A 25,313-nucleotide genomic window follows, 5' to 3' on the forward strand; every position below is an offset into this window, starting at 1 on the left:
AATTTCAAAGGGAATACCCTTTGTACCCATGATGGAGATCGGGCGGAATGTTGAAGATGAATGGAAAAGATTTAAGGAAGTACTGGTTGGAAGTGCAGAAAAGGTATGTGATAGAACATCAGGAAATGTGAAAGACAAAGAGACACACTGGTGTAATGATAGGGTGAAGATTAAAATGGAGGAAAATGGCATGGAAAGCATGGAAAATGTCTAAGACTGAAGAAAGTGAAAGAAAATATGTGGAGGCTAAGAATTTGACCAAGAAAGTAGTGCAGGAAGAAAAGAAGAAAAACTGGGCCTTATTAGCACAGAAATTGAAAGATGATATGCAGGGCAGCAAGAAATTGCTGGATGGTATTTTAAGAAACAAAAAGAGAGATCAAGTAAACACCAGATTTGTGAAGGATGAAGGCGGCATAATATTAACAAATCCAGAGGAAATAAGAAATAGATGGAGAGAGTATTTTCAGAAGTTGCTGAACATGAGAACTAATGATAGTCATTCACTGGATGACCAAGAAAGGCAATTAGTTGATGAAGAAATGGATAAAGAAATTACAATGAATGAAATTGAAATGGCAGTAAGAAAGATGAAGAATGGAAAAACTGCCGGAATAGATGAAATTTCAGTGGAGATGATAAAGGCAGCTGGAGCTGTAGGCCTGCAGTAGACATATCAAGTTCTCAGGATTGTCTGGAAGAATAAAGAGGGCCTTGAGGTTTGGCAAAAAGGAATAATCATCCCAATTTTCAAGAAAGGCAATAAGAAAGTATTGAAGAACTACAGGATAATTACTCTGATATCCCATGTTGATAAGATAATGGAGAGGATACTGGAAAGTAGGATAAGGTTGAGGGTTGAAAATCAGATACAGGAAAATCAGTTTGGTTTCAGAAGTGGAAGATCAACAATAGAGCCCATTTTCATTGTGAGACAAATAATGGAAAAGCAAAAGGAGTATGGAATGATATGGTGATGACATTGACATTGAAACGGCATATGACAGTGTCCCCAGGATTGAAGTTTGGGACAGTCTGGTGCAAAAAGGAATTGGACAGGTATTAATAAAAATGATCATGGCAATGTACAAGGAATGTTGTAGTTGCATGCAAACACAAGTTGGCAGGACAAGTTGGTTCAAAATCACTAGTGGGCTGAGACAGGGAAGTGTTCTGTCACCAATCCTGTTTACAATAGTAATGGATGACATCATGAAAACAGAAGAGAAACGAATATCATGTTATTTGTAGATGGTATTGTGATTTGGGGAGAAGAGGACATGAAGGTTCAAGAACAGTTGAATGTGGTGAATGGGAAGATCGAAGAATGTCAATTGAAAATAAGTGTAGAAAAGAGTAAAACTCTTGTTATGACTAGAGGGGAGAAAGAAGGGACAGGTCAGATTAGACTCGCAGACAAGCCCCTGGAAGTAGTGGAGACGTTCAAATACCTGGGGAGTGAATTAATGGAGAATGCTCGACTGGATGCTGAGATTAGTAAGATGATTCAAGCTAGAAGCTATTTCTATCAGAGTGTAAAAAAACATGTTATTGGACAAAGTTGTGCCAATGGAAGTAAAGGAAACTATGTACAAGATCTATTACATACCCATAACAACTTACAGAGCAGAAACTTGGACAGTGGCAAAGAAGGATGAGAGTCGAATACAGACAGCTGAAATGAAGTTCTTGAGGAGTATGATACAGAAGAGTAGAAGAGACAAAATAAGGAATGAGAAAATCCGGTAAGAGATTGGAGTGGAAAAAATGAATGATAGAATAGAGAAGAGCCGACCAAGATGTTTTGGGCACATAAAGCGAATGAGTGATGAAAGAATGCCAGAAAAGATGATGGAAATGCAAGGAAGGAGAGGCCGTGGATGACCATGATTGAGATGGAAGGACACAATACAACGCAGTATTATAGAAAGAAACCTGGACTGGGGCACATTGTTGGAGGAGGAGGGGTGGAAAGACCGAAGAAAGTGGAGAGGAACCGTATTTGACCCTATCCGACTACGGCTGGATAAAGGAAAATGATGATGATTATGATAAAAAAAATTTAAAATAACCAGCGTATCTTGCATCATTCTATTCATAACTCAGATTGTCGCTGATAAGGTCAAGATCAGGTGGTTCAGTTAAACTTGACAAGGGAGTGTTGACGCAGAAATACCGTAGCATTTCAGTTGCCCAGTAAAAATGAGTAGGAGCGACGAGCACGTTTAGATCTCGAGACAAGAAAAAAATGTATTGAAAAGGGCACTTTAGTGTGAAAAGCTCCCTGAAAAATTAACTGCGGGAAAACATAGTTGTGAAGAATAAAAATAACATTTTAAGTGAGTGAGAGGAAAATAGGAATGGAGGAATGAAAAGAAAGTGAGTCATTTCTCGCTGAAGTGAACGTTGCAGTATATAGTGGTTCAATTCAATCAAAGAGAAAGGGCCAATGTTACAAGAAAAAGCATGAGAAATTGCAAATAACCTGAAAGTTGAGGTTAATTGAATAAATAATTTGTGTGTCACATTGGGTCATTATTGCCTTTTCGAGAATATTGCAGTGAAGAAAAATGTGCTAAATTTGTACACCCAGCTGAATGATTACTTCACAAAGCTGTAACGAATGTAAAGGCTTTAAAATCACTTGTAATATCTCCCAGGCAAATATTTAGCTAGAAATTATTTAGTATAATCAAAATAATGATTTATGCTTATATTTAAGGTGGATGTTCTTTGCTGTTAGTATGTCTGATTAACTTTTACAACTATGTTTTAGCGGACACCTCTCGCAACGGACATTTTTCCATGGAACCGAAGAAGAGAGGTTCGACTGTATATACATCTGCCATCATTCTCAAATGTACAGTAAGCAATATTGTTGTAATACCTAGAAAGTGCAGAGGCATATCTCCCTCTTGGGCTGCACGAGAATCCTTTACGGTAGGATTAAAGAACAACTAGAGCAAGAATTTGGTGAATACCAGGAAGGCTTCAGACCATGGAGATGCTGCACAGAAAAGATCATCACTTTAAAACTAGTCATGGCATACTACAGGAAACAAAACAGGCCTCTTGAAATAACCATTGTGGACTTTAAGAAGGCATATGACTGCATTCATAGACCTTCAGTATTGAAAATCTTTAAAAGTTTTGGACTCCACCCAGAATTAATAACATTGATAGAACTCACTTTAACCAACACAAAATCTAACGTCATGTTTAGAGGGGAATTTTCTGAACCATTCCTTATAAAAAACAGGTTTACGACAGGGAGATTGCCTGTTACTACTGTTGTCCAACTGTGCTTTGAAATATATAATGAGAGAATGGTGTAAGGATAACTCAGAGAACATCAAAATTGGAAGATCCAAAGACAACATAAGTTTAAACTGCCTGGAATTTGCTGATAACCTTGTGCTTCTGTGCAACAAAGTTCAGGAAGCCTGACAAGAAGTTAAATCACTACAGGAAATAGTGCAGAAAATTGGTCTCAGACTATCCTTCAGAAAGACAGAAATCATGTTAACTGACCCACCACTCATAAATAAAATCACAATAGATGAACAGGAAATAAAAAATCATAATTGTTGAAAAATTTAAATAATTTGGAGAAATAACATACAACCTCAGTGAAAAGCAGTTAGGGCATACATAATATAGTAAAATAAATAAACTGACCAGAGCACAACATATCACCAAGAAAACATACAAGAAAAAAGACCTGGCAATAACCATAAAATTAAAAACAGTTACACAGCCAGAAATAACATATGCAAGTGAAACTATTTTCAAAACAACTAACACTGCAGAAATGGACAGATTACTGAAGATTGAAAGAAGAAGAATCAGAACGTGCATAAACAAAAACTACAAAGAAAATGGACACTGGAGACTAGTTTCTAATGAAAGAGACTGTAAGGAAATGAAGCCAGTAATGAGCGTGATCAGGAAGAAACATCTCATTCTTTGGCCATCTACTCAGGACACCAGAAAACAGGATCATCAGGAGAATTATTGAAAAATTATAGAACAGTAAGATCAACATTAGATGGATTATAGAAATCAAGGAAGATATAGGGGGACTACAAAATAAGATTTAAAAAACAAAACAGACAAAAATCAAGAAACTCTCACACTAACAAACCAGACTGTAAACCAAGATCAACAGATGGACAATGGGACAGGTGATTTCAGACTAAGAAAGAAAGGTGAGATCCGAGAGAATGAAGTATGGGCTGACAGAAAACTGAAGAACTCTTTTTATAAAATAAACTAAATTTGTCTAACCAACTGTCGTTAAATGTAAATAAATACGTAGAAAGGAAGACCCTGTATTGGTGACTCAGAATTCTTCTTCAGTGATTGCGGTTGGAAGGCACTTGATTTTCTAGGCACTGGTTATAGCAGTGGCCTTTTAGCGTTTGAAGTACATGACTTTAAAATAAAATATTGTGATCATATTTCCAGTGATGTCTTGTCAATCTGTATTAATTTATTGAACACATGGACAGGCACTATTGTGGCAGAACAATAATTCACATATCTTTTGCAAAAATGATAGCAGAATAGGTGAACATTTTTGTTTTGAACATATTTGGAACTCTACAAAACATCAAATGCAAATGAAAGATGTAACATACTGGAATTTGGCCTGCGAGGAAATGCTCTGTAAATGATTTCACTGCCCAGATCTATGTTGCTCACATTGACAACCATAACTTGAATGAAGACAAAATCTACTCTTCTTGATAAACACTGTAGAGCATAATTCAATCCTCCTAGGCAATTTTTTTTATTACATAACTGGTAATGTGATTGACATTGTTATGGTATCAGTTGTTCTGATTTGATTAGACAGTTCCCACTGATGCATTTCTGATACTGGTAGAAGTTGCTCAGTCTGCCACCACTACATGTACAATATGTTTATCTTGACAGGTGCCTGTAATACTGTGTGATCTTACAGAACCTGGTATACAAGTACAGGAATACTCGATTAGCCACTGTTGGCAAAATTGAAGCATCACTGATATGTCTCATTCCAGCATGTGTAGCAATAGTTCACTAATAGGTGTGCAACATAACCTTATCTCTCTCAAGTACAGGATGTTATCATCTCTGTTACATCATACCAAGTCTTAATAAAACCAACATCCTGTCTAGAGCTTAAGTCAGGTAACATATTGGTAAGAGTGATGTCAAAGGGTGATCAGATACACCAACTTATCGTAACGATGTTCTTATAATTAAACGTAGGTGTCACTTCAAGTGCCCTTGCAGAGCGTCTTTTGAGTAAATGCAAAAATGTACTTTCCCCCAAAGAGGTTGAGGCTTACTGATAAGAAATTTAAGAACCAGTTATTTTATGTGTAAATTAAATGGCAAATTATTTTAAATAAAATTAAAATTATAATAAAAATAACTTTTTTATTTTTTTGCTAGTTGCTTTACGTCGCACCGACACAGGTAGGTCTTATGGCGACGATGGGACAGCGAAGGGCTAGGAGTGGGAAGGAAGCGGCCGTGGCCTTAATTAAGGTACAGCCCCAGCATTTGCCTGGTGTGAAAATGGGAAACCATGGAAAACCATCTTCAAGGCTGCCGACAGTGGGGTTCGAACCTACTATCTCCCGAATACTGGATACTGGCCGCACTTAAGCGACTGCAGCTATTGAGCTCGGTAAAAATAACTTAATGTGGCTATTGCTACCCTGGTGTGGACCTTGTAAGGCAGGTGCTTGAACAAGGGTGCACGGCATTTATTTGTTCCTGACTTATATAGAGCTTACGGCCCTCTCTTACATTTAACCACTTTCAGTAATATTGCTGGATTGAAGAAAAATTAAGGCATAGTAATTCTACAAAAAGTAAATACTAGGAACATTTCAAATACTCAGTCCCTGAGCCAAGAGAATGAACCATTTAAGGTTTAAAATCTCTGATGCGGCCTGTAATCGTACCCAGGGCCCTCTGTACTGAAGATAACTAGGAGCTGGATATAAAAAATGATGGGGAGAGATGATTTCGAAAGTTCTGAGCTGTCATGTTTAGTTTCACCTGGGGATGATAGGTGCTTAATATCTCTATGCTAAAAAGGAACTACACAAAATTGTCATCTTTTTCTTGCAAACATTTGTATTGATACAGTCTCCATGCAAAAAACAAAACAAAAAAACAGTGATTTTGTTATGACTAGTGTTCTGTGAAGTAATCGTAATTTTACTGATTACTTGTTGAAAAAGTGATTTGTAATTGTAACTGAGTAAAATATTTCTCGGGTAACTGTAATTTGGCCTGATTGCTTTTTCTTGTAGGTTACTCTTCCCATCACTGCATGTATGTACAAGTATGTATGTAACTGTAATCATCGAAAAAGGTTGAAATTTATGTTGTATCTAGAAATGATTCCTCTCTTGTCTTCCACCACTCTTAAATGCAGGCACCACTCCATGTTTGCACTTTGGGTACACCATCTAATTTAAAAAACAAATAAACAAAACAAAAAACTTACCACAAAGGCCAATGAAACATCAGTATCTAGTTAAATGTTACATAGAATAATATCCTAATATATATATATATATATATATATTTTTTTAAATACTTTGTGACTTTTGTGTCTCTAGGTGAAATGTGTAGTGTTCGACAAGACGGGGACTATTACCCATGGAGTACCCATGGTGTCCCGCATCAGCCTGTTTGTATCTGAGCAAGTGTGCTCTTTGGCAAGACTTTTGGCAGTACTTGGCACAGCTGAAACAAATAGTGAACATCCCATTGGTTCAGGTAATTTGAAGTGTAATTAATTTCCAATATCAGTGATAAGTAGGAAACACAGGTTACTCACACCGGAAGAGTTCCTTGGAATCCTTTTAAAAATGTATTTGCAGGTAAACTTGTGCCACTAAACAATATAGTTATCACTTGCTTTTAAAAAACACAGATACTGTACCAACTATGATAGTGCACTCACTCACCTGCTATTTTATTTTATTTTTACAGTTTTACATTGGTTGTGCATAGCTTTGGAAAGTAATTGAGTAAAAGTAATAGCTCCACCAGTTCTGGATGAGGTACTTTCTTACCTCTCCAGTACTTCTAAAGACCTCAGACTTTCCCCAACGATGATCTTAAAATTAAAACACAGGCATTTCTTCAATTGCCCATGTAGGTTGTCTTTTCAGTAAATGCATAGATGTACTTTCTTCCAAAGAGGTTGAGGTTTAGTGAGGACAAATTTAGGCTACAATGAGAGCCTGTTCGAGGACTTGGAGAGTCTGTGGTGGAACAGGACACCCACGAACACTTCTGCCAAGCCTATCCCACACATGCTCAATGGGAATAAGGTCGGGACTCACTGCTGGCTATTCCATCTCTTGAATGTCCAATTCTCTCAAGACAGCTCTGGTGATGCATGCTACGAGCCCTGGCATTGTCGTGTATGAGTACAGATTCAGGACCAACACTGTATGCAGCAACCAACACATCCTGTAGCAATATCTCCTCGATGTACCCTGAAGCGGTAAGATTACCACGGACTACGACAAGATTCGTACGGCCATCAATATTGATGCCACCCCACACATCACAGAACCTTGTTGTCTGAATCGGTCGCCTTCTTGGACAACATTTGGCATGTACTGCTCACCACCGCGTCTCCATACATGTTGACGTCCATCACGCTGTGTTAGGGAAATCTGGACTCGTCTGTGAACAACAGAGGTCTCCATTGGCGAAGTTGCCAGTTGATGTGGGTACGGGCAAACAGAAAGCGAGCTGCGCGTTGTGCTGAGTTAAATCGGGCACTCAAACAGGACGTCTGGGTCGTAAGGACACTTCTCTTAACGTATTGCTTACTGTCTGGTCAGAGACCGTGACTCCAGTGACACTCCTGAGGTCTTGTTGCAGTTCTCTGGCAGTTGCTGAACGACGCTGCAATGCACATATGGTCAGATATCGGTCATCCTGTGGGGTTGTCATGCGTCTACGACCTTGTCCAACCCTCCTTGTGAACTGGCCTGTCTCAGTGTAGCGATTCCACAAGCGTTAAATAACTGACGGAGGGACATTGAGATCCACGGCAACACAACGAAGTCCAACCTTCCTGGATCAAAGTGACAGCCCTCGCGACTTGAACCTCATTGAGATGTCTCATGGGGTGTGCTGGTTTACGTACAACATGCTCAAATGACCACAGTAGTCTGTGTACCTAAAGACGACACATGGACGCACCGCTATTCACTTTGTTTTGAGGGGTCACCTGACAGTTTAATGCATGGCTACGCCTACAAATGGAGTATAACTTTGATTTGACATACCCTGAGTAGCTAAGGTCTCAAGGTATGCTGTATGACCATTGGAACCCCAATGGATTCTAGCAAGATATAGCAGATATCTTGGATTCAGGATGTCAAATGGACTATATAACGATTGACCTGTCTAAAGCATTTGATAGGATGGAACATGGGAGACTACTGGCAAAAATGAGTTCAATCAATCAATCAATCAATCAATCAATCAATCAATCAATCAATACTGATCTCCATTTAGGGCAGTCGCCCAGGTGGCAGATTCCATATCTGTTGTTTTCCTAGCCTTTTCTTAAATGATTTCAATGACATTGGAAATTTATTGAACATCTCCCTTGGTAAGTTATTCCAATCCCTAACTCTCCTTCCTATAAATTAATATTTGCTCCAATTTGTCCTCTTGTATTCCAACTTTATCTTCATATTGTGATCTTTCCTACTTTAAAAGACGCCACTCAAACTTATTCGTCTACTAATGTCATTCCACGCCATTTCTCCGCTGACAGCTCAGAACATACCACTGTTATTATTCTAATCACATACCACTCAGTTGAGCAGCTTGTCTCCTTTCTCCTAGTTCTTCCCAGCCCAAACTTTGCAACATTTTTATATTGCTACTCTTTTGTCGGAAATCACCCAGAACAAATTGAGCTGCTTTTCTTTGGATTTTTTCTAGTTCTTGAATCAAGTAATCCTGGTGAGCGTCCCATACACTGGAACCATACTGTAGTTGGGGTCTTACCAGAGACTTCTAAGCCCTCTCCTTTACATCCTTACTACAACCCCTAAACACCCTCATAACCATGTGCAGAGATCTGTATCCTTTATTTACAATCCCATTTATGTGATTACCCCAATGAAGATCTTTCCTTATATTAACACCCAGATACTTACAATGATCCCCATAAGGAACTTTCACCCCATCAATGCAGTAATTAAAACTCAGAGGACTTTTCCTATTTGTGGAACCCCAATGGATTCCAGCAAGATATAGCAGATATTTTGGATTCTGGAGGTCAAATGGACTGTATCACAATTGACCTGTCTAAAGCATTTAATAGGGTGGATCATGGGAGACTTCTGGCAAAAATTAGTGCAATTGGACTAGACAAAAGAGTGACTGAATGGGTTGCTATATTTCTAGAAGATAGATCTCAGAGAATTAGAGTAGGCGAAGCTTTATCTGACCCTGTAATAATTAAGAGGGGAATTCCTCAAGGCATTATTATTGGACCTTTATATTTTCTTACATATATAAAGGATTTGAGTAAAGGAGTGAAATCAGAGGTAAGGCTTTTTGCGGATGATATTATTCTGTATAGAGTAATAAATAAGTTACAAGATTGTGAGCAACTGCAACATGACCTCGATAATGTTGTGAGATGGACAGCAGTCAATGGTATGATAATAAATGGGGTTAAAAGTCAGCTTGTGAGTTTCACAAATAGGAAAAGCCCTCTGAGTTTTAATTACTGTATTGATGGGGTGAAAGTTCCTTATGGGGATCATTGTACGTATCTGGGTGTTAATATAAGGAAAGATCTTCATTGGGGTAATCACATAAATGGGATTGTAAATAAAGGATACAGATCTCTGCACATGGTTATAAGGGTGTTTAGGGGTTGTAGTAAGAATGTGAAAGAGAGGGCATATAAGTCCCTGGTAAGACCCCAACTAGAGTATGGTTCCAGTGTATGGGACGCTCACCAGGATTACTTGATTCAAGAACTGGAAAAAATCCAAAGAAAAGCAGGTTGGTTTGTTCTGGGTGATTTCCGACAAAAGAATAGCGTTACAAAAATGTTGCAAAGTTTAGACGGGGAAGAACTGGGAGAAGGAAGATGAGCTGCTCGACTAAGTGGTATGTATCACTTAGTTTACAAAAGGAGTATATTTATTACCCCACCTATTCAATACAATTAATACCACGTTATGTGGTTAAATAAACGTAGAAATTTTAAATTTTAAGGGGACAAGTTTTGCCATTCTTTTTGGGCATCATCAGCCTTATTTAATCTTAAAACAAACATTACTTAGAGGACATTGGCATTTATAATTTATAAAAACTGAACTGTGATTACTTAAGGTTAAAAACACTAAGGAATAGTAGTTATAAAATATGATGTTCAGACTTGACATATACAACACATGTTAAAATCATTGTAAACATTTTAAAATCTTTGTCCAAAAGAAAATTTACGTCACATAAAATTCTAAAAACAACTCTTGTCTTGCACTGAAGTGGATCTTTTTCATAAGAAAATTCGAGCATATGTTAGCTTGAGGCAGTGTCTGGTAAAACCAGGAAAGAACAAGGAGTAATTCCCAGTTTTACGGGAATGAAAGATAAAGGATCAGCAGTCAACAACAACATTTATTATAATCTTTCAGAAAAAAACAACAATAAATTCTTTGAATAATTTGATCCATGATTAAATACGAAATTCAAGTGACGTACACCTAGCCTTGAGCCGAACTGACCACCGGTTGTGCGCATGATAGTGATTATAAATTGAAACTGAGAAAATTCAGAATTATCTGAATATTGCTTTAAATGTGAAAGGCTGGCGCGAGCCAAACCAGTATTGAAACTTTACATAGTAGTAAATGAATATTCAAAACCATCAAATGACGAAGCTAAATAGAAAAAACATGGGTTGCTTTAACAATAGATTGAAAAGGACACGAAATTTAATAACGAACTTGAGGCAGACTTGCAACATTAAATTCTCCACCGGGGAGATAACATTAACAATAATGAAAACATTGAGCTGTCAGATTAATAGTCCAACACTGAGTGTAAAATTCAAATCCTTTTAGGCAAACCAGCTCAGTAGGAAATGTCATCTTCTAGGTCAGACATGCCGACAAACGTAGATTAAAAGTGTCCATAAAAGTAAAGCAGAATGCTAACTCCAGGCTCGCATTAATGAAATTTAATAGAGTTGAATTGCTGAACAGGCCAGCTGGTGCGAAGTAGAAGGTACTCGGCTTGACATAGTTTTGTTTATACAGGAGGGCAAGCCCGTGTCAACGGCCCCAAGCAGGGCGAAGTGATTACACGTCATGACAAATGCCACTTCCAAACACGCGGCGAGGCGGCCATGGACGTTGCTGCGAATTGACAGTTCTAGCGGGCTGCCCGAAGGAAAGTGAGGAGCCAAGTCCTCACGCCGAGTCCTCAAGTCGAGCCTTGGAACGGAGTCCAGGTTCGGAGTCTAGTGCAGAGTGCAGAGCAGAGTGGAGTGGAGTATGTTGAGTAGCAGTCCTTAAGAAGCACTGCAGAATATTCCAGACTCAACAAAAAGTAGTGCTGCAAGACTAACAATAATAATTACCAAAAAGTACATGAGAAACCTTACCAAAAAATACAAAATAATGAAAAAAGAGAAGTCCAGAAAGAATATTCATAATTTTCATAAATTAATAATATAATAAAGGCAAGGGAAAAAACAGAAATAACCAATGAAAAAATAGAGACGCGGAAGAACACATTCTCGGTACCAGAAGGAGACAAGTTGCCGGTGACGCAAGCAGTCATGTGAAGGTAATGTGACCAATCAACAGGCAACGTAAAAAATGACGTATGTTAGCGAAGCGAAAGGAAGAAATAAGCAAACAGTGTTCGTATGACCTGTAACATGAGTGCACGCCAAGGGAAACTTGTTATAAATCAACGAAAAATAACTAAACGTAACATAATTAAAGGTAAGCGCAACATCATACTTAAATTCAAACAAGAAGAAAAGTACCGAAAATAGTGAGAATTGCCAATAAATCATACGTTCATGGGCGCATGAACCAGTGTCAATACAAGTCTTCTATAGACTAGATTGGTTGAAATATTGAGGTTGGATTTTGGTTATTTTTGTGAACAGGAGCTAAAGAATATTGGCCAGGAGAAAAGGCGAATGTTTAAAATTATCTTATTACGTTGGTTGATCCATAGAAAGAATGTAAGTAATATTAATATGAACAGAGTTCAAAATAGAGTAAACGATATTTGGTTAAAGAATGAAATTAACATATTGTACAAAAAGAAAGCCCAATTGAACTTACAGTTATATAGAACGTTTAATAGTAGCCCAAGATTTAGCCCCATTAGAATGGAAATCGTTCCAACAACATGTAGAAAACAAATTGATATATTTGATGGATAAGAAACAGGAAACACTGGATAAAAAACTGATGCAATTAAGAGTATCCCAAACACAACATTCTAAGCAGAATACGGATAAACAGAATATAAACCCTTTACGTACCAACACTCCTACGGTAGTAAATTTGACGGATAGACAGTTTTCAGATAAAGAGATAGAGCTCTTGAACAAGGGTCCTAAGTATAATTGGCCTAACAAGAATAAAGAGGTAGACATCATAAACACAGTAGCCAAAATAGAAACCAACGTTTCCAAACTACCATACGAAATACAAAACGACATAAAAACAAAATTGAAAAAAACTTCCAAGATCAGCAGAAAATCTAAATACTAAATTTGATCCTAATCAACACACATTACTACAAAACTTGAAAACCAAGATAGAAAACATCGTTTTAACTAAAGCCGATAAAGTGGGATCAATAGTTACACTAAATAAAGAAACATATATTCAAAAAACAGAAGATTTTTTAATAGTAACAGTTACACGGTAGTTAATAAGGACCCGATAGTAACAATACAGCATAATTTAAAGACATTATTAAAGAAATCTATATTTCTCTTTAACGAACAAGATCAACAAAGACTCATAAGCATGAATCCTAACATCCCTGTAGCAAGAATGACATCCCAGTACTTCACATTATTAACTGCCGTAATAGTCCAACCTATAAAGCTTCTAAGTATATTCATGGCTTCCTTAAGAAACATTACACATTTAATAACAAGCAACCTTTAAAGAATTCCATTGATTTTTGTGAGATCCTAAATAAGTTCAATCTACAACCTAATCACACAATATGCTCCTTTGACGTGATTAACATGTACTAAAATATTCCGACCAGGGACATTGTCAACATCATCTATAATAACACTAGCAAGATACCCGTGCTTCGCTATGGTATTATACTGAAATTTATAATTGAATGCTTATCGTTTTATATATAACCCACCGATGTTCGCGATCTGACTCGTTTTCTGAGAGATTCCGCCAAAATTCGCGATCTGACTCGTTTTCTGAGAGATTACGGCAATGTTCCTCCCATTTCTCAATCTTTTCTCCAGCAATCGATTTCGTACTTCCTGGGATAGGTCCAGATATTCCACCCGGTCAGTTGGGTCCCTAAATCTTTGCCATCTTTTCCTATAAGCATTTTTAATGTGGATCAAATCCTTGAGGAGATCCGGTGTGGTGTCGTCTTGGGTGCCTTGGCGGTACTGAACCTCTACTTGGCGGTAAATTACATCTGCTGCCGTTGTCATTGATGACAGTATGACCAGCACCATTGTCGCCCGTAGGCAAGTGCGCAGGACTTCTGGCGATACGAATGACATAATTCCGTGCATTATTGACCTTATTACAGAGGTGAACAATTGCACGGTCAATCATATATATATCGTTGATATGTTTACATTTTTGTTTATATGCCAGAAGATTCTACTGCAATCTAAGAAGGTTCTCCAAAGGAAAAGATGGCTCTTGCAAACGAACCCAGGAGAGATTAAAAATGATCGGTTTATGATCAGAATAAGTACATTGAAAATCCACAGCCTGTTTCCAGTCATTCAACCGGGTCAGGAATGGAATGAATAAGCCCTGCCGAAGCCTGTCGCACTCCACTGGGGCAATGATTATATGAATGACAAATGAAATGAAATGATATTGGAGAGTGTTGCTGGAATGAATGATGATGGGGAAAACCGGAGTACCCGGAGAATAACCTGTCCCGCCTCCGCTTTGTCCAGCACAAATCTCACATGGAGTGACCGGGATTTGAACCACGAAACCCAGCGGTGAGAAGCCAGCGTGCTGCCGCCTGAGCCATGGAGGCTCCTTATAAGTACATTAAGAACAGTAAAATCAATTGGTCTCACCTCCGTTTTCACCCCACCGCGGTTAAGTTGATTTACCTCCCCCCCGCCGAAAAAAATAAAACGTGTTCCTTTATGTTTAAAGGAGATTCCAAATACCAATGTTCACGTGTGTTACCTTCATTTTTAAGATATAAGTATTCCCATAAAAATAATTCACTTTTTTCACTTACTTTCACACTCCCCGACCCCCTGAAGTGAATTTTCCGGCAAAAAATACTTGTATCTTTAATAGTAAAGGATCTTCTAAATACCGATTATCTTCACTTTCAGAGAGATGTGTCCTCATGAAACGAATTCAACTCCTTTCCACACTCGCCCCCAAAAATGATTCTCTCCCCCCCCCCCCCCCAAATGCGTCGTTTTATTTTTAAAGAAGATCTAAATACCAATTTTCACATCTGTAACAACTTTAGTTTTTATTAGATGTAAGTATCCTCATACAATTAATTCAATAAATTTTTCAATTTTTCATTCCCCCCCCCCAACCTTCATTGGATTTTCCGAGAATACCCGTTTCTTTACTTTAACAGGAGATTCCAAATACCAATTTTTACGTCTGCAACATTTTACATTTCTGAGATATACTGTAGATATAGTCTTTCTAAAAATTCACCCCAATTTGTCACTCCTGTTTAACCCCCATTAGATTTTCTAAAAACAAAAAAATGAATGTTTCTGTATTTTTAAAGGAGATTCCATATACTAACTGCCTGGTCTGTAATATCTTCAGTTCCTGAGATATAAGTATCCTCATTAAAGACATTCAACCCCTTATTCACACTTTTCACCCATCCTATTGGGATTTTCCGAAAACAAAAAAAATACGTGTTCTTTTATTTTTAAAGGAGATTCTAAATATCAATTTTTACATCTGCAAACTTTTGAAGTTTTGAGATATAGATACAATCATTTTTAAAATACACCCCCGTTTTACCCCCCCCCCCCCCCCCGCCACTATTTGGATTTTCTAAAAACAAAAAGTACATGTTTCTTTATTTATAAAGGAGATCCCAAATACTGATTTTCAGGTCTGTAACATCTTCATTTTCTGAAAAATAAGGATCCTTATTAAAGGCATTAAACTGTTTTTCACTCCTTTTCACCCCTCCTATTGGGATTTTTCAAAAACACAAAAATACGTGTTTCTTTATTTTGAAAATAGATTCTAAGTACCAGTTTTTACATCTGTAAACTTTGAAAGTTTTGAGATATAGATACACTCATTTAAAAAATTCACCCCTCTTTCAACCCTCCACTATTTGGATTTTCCAAAAACAAAAAGTGCATGTTTCTTTATTTTTAAAGGAGATCCCAAATACCAATTTTTTGTTCTGTAATATCTTCAGGTTCTGAAATATAAGTAGCCTCATTAAAGGCATTCAACCCATTTTCACCCTTTTCCACCCTTCCTATTGGGATTTTCCAAAAACAAAAAAATTACGTGTTTCTTTATTTTTAAAGGAGATTCTAAATACTAATTTTTACATCTATACACTTTAAAAGTTTTGAGATATAGATACACTCATTTTCAAAATTCACCCCCTTTTCACACCCCCCATTAATTGGCTTTTCCAAAAACAAAAGAATACGTGTTTCTTTATTTTTAAAGGAGATCCCAAACACCAATTTTCAGGTCTGTAATATTTTCAGTTTCTGAGATATAAGTATCATCATTAAAGGCATTCAACCCATTTTTCACCCCTTTTCACCCCTCCTATTGGGATTTTCCAAAAACAAAAAAATACGTGTTTCTTTATTTATAATGAAAATTCTAAATACCAATTTTTACATCTGTAAACTTTCAAAGTTTTGAGATATTGATACACTCATTTTAATAATTCACCCCCCTTTTCCCCCTCCCATTAATTGGATTTTCCAAAAACAAAAAAATACGTGTTTCTTTATTTTTAAAAGAGATCAAGTGTACCAATTTTCAGGTCAGTAATATCTTCAGTTTCCGAGATATAAGAACCGGTATCCTAATTAAAGGCATTCAACCCGTTTTTAACTGTTTTTCACCCCTCCTATTGGGATTTTCTGAAAACAAAAAAATACCTGTTTCTTTATTTTTAAAGAAGATCCTTGAATCAAAAACTCCCGTTATCTTATTGTATACTAAGCCTGCACTTGCCCCTACAAACAATCGCCATCTCACAGTAACATCGACATGTGATGCTCCGCCTACCTCCGCTTCCCCTCAATATTCCCCTCCTCCTCTACCGCATCGATACAACTTGAGGAGTAGGAACTCCAGACAGACCAACACTGCTAAAACACTAAGATAGACATAGTTACGGTGAATGAGTAAGTACCCGTTTTACATAACACATAACTCTTGGATATTAACATATGATTTAAACACAGTCATACACGTCTCTTGTTTTTTTTCATTACAGTATAACCACATCCTTTTCCACGATGTTCTACATCTTCTAGAGGTACTACACTTTCATGAGACAGTCAAACATACCTGTCAAATACCGGATATACTCATCTCAAAAGCAGCTTCAACCAGCACATCAACATCTTTTTTGCATTGGTTATATTACGATATATTATGATAATTTATGGATCAACCAACTTAATAAGATAATTTAAAACATTTGCCTTTTCTCCTGGCCAATATTTTTTAGCTCCTGTTTGCAAAAATAACAAAAATCCAACCTCAACGTTTCAACCAATTTAGTCTATTGAAGACTTGTATTGACATTGCCTCAAGCTAACATATGCTCAAATTTTCTTACGAAGAAAATCCACTTCAATGCCAGACAAGAGTTGTTTTTAGAATTTTATATGACAAATTTTCTTTTGGACAAAGATTTTCAAATGTTTACAATGATTTTAACATGTGTTGTATACGTCAAGTCTCAACATCATATTTTATAACTACTATTCCTTAGTGTTTTTAACCTTAAGTAATCACAGTTCAATTTTTATAAATTCTAAATGTCAATGTCCTCTAAATAATGTTTGTTTTAAGATTAAATAAGGCTGATGATGCCCAAAAAGAAGGGCAAAACATGTCCCCTTACAATTTAAAATGTCTGTTTATTTAACCACATAACGTGGTATTAATTGTATTAAATAGGTGGGGTAATAAATATACTTCTTTTGTAAACTAAGTGAGATTGTTGTTTTCAATGTGGAACAAAAATGAGAGCGATGGTTTGTAAGTAGTATGTTCCGAGCTCTTAGCGGAGAGATGGCGTGGAATGACAGTTGTAGACGAATAAATTTGAGTGGCGTCCTTAAAAGTAGGAAGGATCACAATATGAAGGTAAAGTTGGAATTCAAGAGGACAAATTGGGGCAAATATTCATTTATAGGAAGGGGAATTAGGGATTGGAATAAGTTTCCAAGGGAGATGTTCAATAAATTTCCAATGTCATTGAAATCATTTAAGAAAAGGCTAGGAAAATAACAGATAGGGAATCTGCCACCTGGGTGACTGCCCTAAATGCAGATCAATATTGATTGTAGTTATACCAAATTAATGTTCACATACCAGGTGTTACAAAACATGTTCCCCTAATTTTTTTGAACTATGTATAATGAGTTGTACAAGAAAAGACAAGGAGTGAGGTAGTTTGCCATTGCTTTCCTCACTGGTTCAGCAAATATTATTGCAGCTCAATAGGCGCTTCATCCAGATGCAAAACTCGTTTTCTGAATGCCATTACTCAAGCACCATTCAAACCTCAGCAGCTTCATACTGTTTGAGCCATAATTGAGACCAAAATACTGCATCCATCAAAAAATGGTGACAAGAAGGGGCAAATGTATATAAGGAGGAAGGACCACCAGTCGGTCATTATAAACATTTTTCTACCATGGAAGAAATACAGTAGTTGCACTGACTTCAATGATGCAGTTGGTTAGTCTTTATTCTTGTGTTCCCCAAGTTATTGGGTTTGATCCTGGCGTAGGTTGGTGTTTTAATGTGACACCATATCTTTGACTTCCAGTATATTAAACAATCCCTTTGAGACAAATTTCCTACATCTTAGTGTTCAAAATCTATAGCAATATAATAAAACATCTCCATGCCACTGCCATCTTCATATAGGTGTGTTCACTCCTCTTCAAACCTAATTCTTATACATTTATTGCTTTTTCGTTATGAAAATGAAGATATCTTTGTTCTTTTGAGATTTCATAATGTTCTGTTCATACTCGTTAATACCAGCATGATGAATGCAGGGGCGGCCGTACCTGATGTGATATTTGAAAAATAAATTACTTTAATAGTATTATCTATAATCAAATACAGTGCATTGAAAAAGTCAGCTAAAGAATAGGAAATCATTCAACTCCTCTCACAACCAGGTAACTAGTTGTGTGCACCACGCTGGGTGCTGTGCAGATCACAGCTCAGCAAGAATTTCTAAGTTTTTTGCCAGAAAGCAGGAACTCTGCCTTTTGCACATGCATGCCCAACTTTTTGGATGTGCTGTGGAAACAACAGCCAAGACATCATTTCACAGGTAGCACTGGTCACACTTGCATTTCAACCAAAATGAGGAACGTGGCACATGGCACCCTCTTGACTCAGCCGTAGTCTTTAAGAGGGATCGCTCAAAGCAAATGGGAAAACAAAACGCTGTAGAGGAAGCCATCAGCTGTTCCTGCCAGGTCCTATAATACTCCCAACTTGCCTATTCCACAGCCACATATGCAAATCCATGAACTATAAAAATTGTACTTTTTACATTGTTGAAATAAGGACATGATATTGTGATTTCCTTTAATTACAAAATGTCTAGTTTATAAATTTCACTATAACAACATAACATGTAATTTTGCATTACAACATTGCTGGTTTTATTTCAGTGACTTTGTTTCTGAGTTTGTGAATGTTTTGTCATTGCAGGTGTTATTGTGTGTTCAATTAGTTTTGAATGAGGAATGTGTATATTGCAACCATACCACCCTGGCCATTGCCCCATAGAACCATATGACAGCATCATTGTTCCCATAATTTTGGGCTACCACCATATATCACCATATGCCAAGATGTTCGATGGTATAGGACTTTTTAAGTCTAGAGTCAAATGCCGCCTCATCTAGAAAGCGAAGGAAAATAAACTTCAAAGTGATGGGTCAACAAAAGCTCCTTCAACCGTACAAGGATCAGCTGCACTCCTCCGTTCCAAAGAATCAAACTAACGGCCTCCCAGGGCCATGGTGCCTTCGCGGCATAAGATTAAAATATACCACTAAACTAACTTAAAGGCATAAATGAACGGAGGGAAATTTAGGCTATAATCTTTTTCCGGAAAAATGACAAGCAAAGAAAAGTTTAAAAACCTATTTATTATTCCTTGATGAAATCACGATTAATTGAAATCAACCCTGAATAATTCTACAATACTAAAAACAAAATATACAATGTCCAATGGACCAAATATGAATTAGGAGATGTCATTTCTTTCATTAAGAGTTTTTTTAACAATTTATTATATTTATCGATTAAATGCTGTAGTTAATTGTTTCATTCCCTTTTTTGACATGACCATAAGTACATTTAAATCATTATTAATTTGAATCCTTAAGAACAGAAATATCCTTGTAAATGCGATGGTTCTCATTACAAGCTTTCTTCACTATTAGAAGAAACACATTATCTATGTGAAAATCGGAGGCAACTTGGAGTGGTCGCCTAACTAATTAATTATACTACTAATTAAAAATAAACAAAAGAATAATCTAACACTAGTGGGCAAAATCACATCGATTAAAATAAAATTAGACAAATGTCAGGTCCAGAAATCGAACCCACATCACAATGAATCCGATTACAAATAACGAGACAGAACCCGTTTTTGGAATTCAAACAAAAACATTAAACACAACTCAAGGAGGATATTAAAAAATTATGTACATATATTTTAAGACAAAGTATAAGCAATGTACGCATGCAACTGGCTTTACAACAAGAAAAAAAAATTGTGTGTGACAAAAAATCCATGGTCTACCTTGGATTTTGAACCAGTGGTCTCCAGGATGCCACCGACAAACGGGTCTCTAAAAACTCCCTATCTCAATTATTCATAAGGTCAACATATACAATACTGGCATTCCAGTTATTTAATTTCTTTATGGAAATAAACATGAACGAGTTAAAAGAAATCCTTTAAATATAATCGGGTTTATGTGAAACCCCAAGCATTCAGTCTTAGTGAACAGGCTTGAACAATAACATTGGCAGTGGCCCTACTCACAAGGGAGTGCTAGCTCACCTTTTTCTAAAATCATAAATCATACAATGCAGAACCACACTTAATAATGGGTGGCCGCAGATCACTTCTTGTCGACAAACTCAAGGCGAGACGAACCGTCTCCTTGAAAATACATCATGGTAAATAATATCATTTCAACTGATATCCTCGTATCATATTCCATAGCTCCACTGGCTTATTAATTCTCTGCCCGCTTGCAATTCTTTAATTTAATATCAAGCCACTATTCATCTTTTCAATTTCACATCCATGGACTTAGAATATCCAGGTTCACATCCATCTGTTACATAGAATATTTCAGCCTATGTTTTCCTACAGTTTGAACTCAGACAAAAATCAAATATGGATTTAAATGTATCCATAATATTATTCTAATATTAAAGAAAATAAAATCTTGACACAAAAGGAAAACTTTATCTAAAAATGGGAGGGTGTTCGTTCGTGTCCAGGCTTGTCACAACTTGCACAAATAATTAATACAGCCATCTACATATTCTATTCATGCAAAATTACATTAAAACAAGAGTGCCTTCCTATCCCCATGATTATTATGCCAATAGTGGCATTTTGAAGACACTGTCACCATGCATTACCAAAATAGGTTGAATATTCCTTAAAATAAAAATACTGTATATATATCACAGTTTGAAATCATCAATAATACAAATCTATATTTTGCCCTCCTAATCTAAACCACTCTCAAACTTACTGATATTTCATCGTTAAATCACGTACATGCATTACATTAAATTTATATTTTATAGGCCCGAAATTTTAGCCCATATAATAGAATTTCCATTTCCATCTAGATGAATATATAAACAATATGAAGGCCACTCACAAGTCTCTCTCTAATTCAAGAATACATGCAATTTACATTACTAACCTAATTTATGTGATCTACGTATTACATAACCGTGCATTTATTTGGATAATATTTAGATTTTCTGTACTTATCGTCATGTTGAGAAATCCATGGTTCGGGCCCAGGAAAAGCCCTTATCATCGTTTAGCCTCTCATGGTGCCAATGTGGATCACAGGTTCGAATCCTCTTCTATTCCTGCTGAGCATGTTCATAATCCCAGGGTCCTCTTCTTCACTGTAACAAGTCTAATGACGTTGAAATAAGTTGCGTCATTCACAGACACAAATTTTCAAAACTGTAACATAGTCCTCGCATTCACGTTATTTAAATACTTTCAATACTATCACTTGGACAAAGTTTTTCACACCGCGTATTTGCAAAATGTATATTAGCACTCCCGAATATAGGTAAGACCAGAACACCAGCGGACCGTGTGTCTGCCTTCGAACTTTCGCGTCAAGTGGATGTTGTCTCAACATGGCTGCCCCTTATATAATTTTACCCCTACACAAACAATAGATGGCGTTCAGTCCCCACCACATTTTTGCAAATCAGTGGTTTTACGGGTTATGTGACATCGGCAATGCACTCAAATGTGTGACTCAGACTTTTAAGTAATCTAGTTATGTGCGGAAATGCATAGTTTGGTGGTTTATTTAAAATTTGTTATCAAAATGATGCCTTTACGGGGATCCCCCTCCGGAGTCTGCGTACTTAGTTGGCGTGGGTATGCTACTGATGCTTATATAATCAAATGGTAGCGTAATTTTCCGTACGTTAAAATTTTATGAACTACTCAAATTTTGGCAGAGGTCTATTATGAAAACATATGACATGCTGAGGTTTCCCTTACTAATTATTATGCATATCTCAAAATCTTACAATACAAATCAAGCTTGCATGTTGGCATTGCCATGTTTCGGCCATTTTTAGTGGGCGGAGTTATTAGTATAGATTTTCTTTCCATATCATTTTTCATAGCTCGCTCTCTTTCTGGCGATTCTTCCAGCTATGACGGACTTGTGTTTACACCACCAAGTCGGAGGCATCGTGCAAACTGATGCAACCTAATGCAACTTTCTGTAATGTGGACAAGGGAGCTTAACAAAAGTTTTCACCGCATAAAATAGTTATTAAATAAATATATATATATAACCGATATGGTCACAATGTGTGTTGGGGTTGTTTGCATATTTCTTCAGTATAGAAAACTCAGTGGAGAGTCTCTTGAAAACCGCATATGTTTCTAATATTTATTGTTTGACGGTGGATGGGTTATGGCACGCAACTGATTTTCTGCACCAGCCGTCGCTGGATGAATGTACATGTGTGTTCTTGGCTGCAAGTAAAGAAACTTTGTGTGCCTCTGGATGTAATACTTGGGGACAGTTTTTATTTTTGCCTGGACTCGCTCAGTTTTTGATTCAGGGTTCAGCAACATTTTATATAGCACTTTGAGAGGTACTGTTAATATGTAGACTAATAAAATTGTGAAGGAAGAGGTACTGTTAATATGTAATAAAAGTATGAAGTACAGTACTTCCAAGCCTACTCACTTCTTGAGCTCTTGACATTAATATTGAGGTTCACAACAATATGTGCCTGTTTTCCTAGATACAATAGAATGATGGATTTTTAGTCAATAAAAAACTAGCTAAGTACATATATAGATTCCAGATTCTGAAATAAAAAAACCAGGACGTCAAAGCGAAAGACATAACTGTGGTCATGTTTCCTTATGTGAAATGCCATTGTTGCTTCTTTATACAGCAAGCTCAGTTTTTTGGTTCAAAAATTCTTCAGTTTAAAAGAAAATAAAGTAAATTGTTGGCTGAAACGTGTTGCTGCCATGGCAGTTTTATGCTCCTGTGTGCTTATGCGATCCACAACGTCGATATTCCCTCACTAAATATGGTGGGACAGAAACTCATTCTAGTTTTGAACCCCCTTTATTGACGCCTCTTTATGTGAAAAAAGGAAATTGTTCTATCAAGGAATCGTTAAAATTGGCTTCAGCATTTTAATGAATTAAACAACAAAGACAAACACAGTTTATAGCTTTACTTTGCAAACATGCATTCATGTTAAAAGCACATGTACAAACTGCATGCTGGCAAAAGCAGATTCCAGAAGTTCAAAGGAGTTTCTAGCAATCCATTCAGAGTTCCAATGAAATATTCAAACAGACAAACATTTTCCAAAGGATTTTTTCCTGATGTGTCCAGAAACTGTTTCCTGACTCTCATTTGCAGCAAGTATTGTAATTAGTCATGTTTTGGCAGTTTAGCTTACAGCCATTTTAACGATTTAAAAAGTATTATAATACGTTTGAATACTCCGACATTTGGTGTCCCAGTCAAAACGTTTTAGGACACTGGGACAGCCTTACAAAAATATGAAGAAACCAGGACTGTCTTGGAAAACTCAGGATGTTTGGGATCCCTGTACACATAACACCAGCCAATGATGAGTGGGTGTACTACAACATTCTCTAATCACCGTAGTTTTTATTTTTGATACGATTTGCTTTATGTCGCACCAACACAGATAGGTCGTATGGCGATGTTGGAATAGAAAAGGACTAGAAGTGGGAAGGAGGCAACCATGACCATGATTAAGGTGCAGCCCTAGCATTTGCCTCATGTGAAAATTTGAAACCATGGAAAACTATCTTCAGGGCTGCCGACAGTGGGGTTTGAACCCAATATCTCTTGAATGCAAGCTGATAACCACATAAAATCATGATACTGAAACTCTGAAACCCACCTAAGTTAATAAAAGAATTCAAGAAAACTTCTCATCAGTTTTAAAAGTTTTATATTCAAATTTTCAGCCCAAATTTTTACATTATCTTGTAGTGTAATGTGCTCATTCTGGTGTTCTTTCAATTGAAGAAAGTAAATTCCAGTTCCTTTTCATATGTGTAAGCTTTTTTATGGAAGAATTTCTGAATGTTTGATGACATTTTTGTGAGGATAACAATCTAACAGCATGTATGTCTATTCCACAGCTATTGTTAAATTTGTTCGAGAGACCCTGGATTCAGAGGTGACTGGTAAATGCTCTAACTTCATTGCTGTTCCTGGCTGTGGTTTGAAATGTACTGTATCAAACTTGGACAACATGCTTAGTGTAGCTACTCGAGCAGAGAAGTTGATGTCGTTCAGCAATAGCAACCGTACAGGGTACGTTATCTCATATACAGTAAAACCAAAACCTCGTTAATTCGAAGTCGTTGGGACTCAAAAATCGGACTTCGAATTACGTGATTTCGAATTAACCGCCAGTTCGCAATTCAGAAGTACCAACTCTTGCCGCGTTACAAAATATTCAAAGGCCCGTTACTGCATGCAGTTAACCTTGATTCACAATTTATACCTTTCAAATGCCATGAAAAAAAGAACTATTTCCAAAATGTATCCAAGAAGGTGCATTTACAGCATTCAAATAATGCACTCGGATATCTCACTGGTAAACATAACCTCACGCAACGAAAGAAAGAAAAAAAAAGCACGATTCAAAGACGAGGAGAAATCTATGCTGACTCCCATGTGCAAGTGCTTTATTAATTGGATTACTATACTGTATGCATTTTTAGATGCCTTGTATTTACACAGAAAGTACCCGATGCCCTTAAAATCGAACTTTCCAATGACTCTATCCTTGTACGTTTTCCCGCCGGCACTTCAGAAATGTAAGCACTTGCCGCGTCACAAAGTATTCTAAGACCCATTAATACATGCAGTCACCTCGATTCACAGTTTAAACCTTTCAAATGCCATGGAAAAAAACTATTTCTGAAATGTATCCAACAAGGTGCATTTAGAATGTTCAAATAATGCACTTGGATAAATCACTGACAAA

At 36.8% G+C, this 25,313-nt stretch overlaps 1 protein-coding gene across 8 annotated transcripts in view; it reads left to right on the forward strand.

Moving 5' to 3' along the window:
- The window catches only part of ATP7 (copper-transporting ATPase 1), a 570,660-nt gene that overhangs the window by 441,624 nt on the left and 103,723 nt on the right, over positions 1-25,313 (forward strand). For all 8 annotated transcript variants that reach the window (XM_067134917.2, XM_067134919.2, XM_067134923.2 and 5 more), the window contains 2 exons: positions 6,627-6,786; positions 24,460-24,634. In XM_067134917.2, coding sequence (XP_066991018.2) covers positions 6,627-6,786; positions 24,460-24,634 — 335 coding nt within the window. The remainder of the gene's footprint in view (positions 1-6,626; positions 6,787-24,459; positions 24,635-25,313) is intronic.

The sequence above is a fragment of the Anabrus simplex genome, chromosome 1 (assembly GCF_040414725.1).
Source record: "Anabrus simplex isolate iqAnaSimp1 chromosome 1, ASM4041472v1, whole genome shotgun sequence".
In the NCBI taxonomy this organism is placed as follows: domain Eukaryota; kingdom Metazoa; phylum Arthropoda; class Insecta; order Orthoptera; family Tettigoniidae; genus Anabrus; species Anabrus simplex.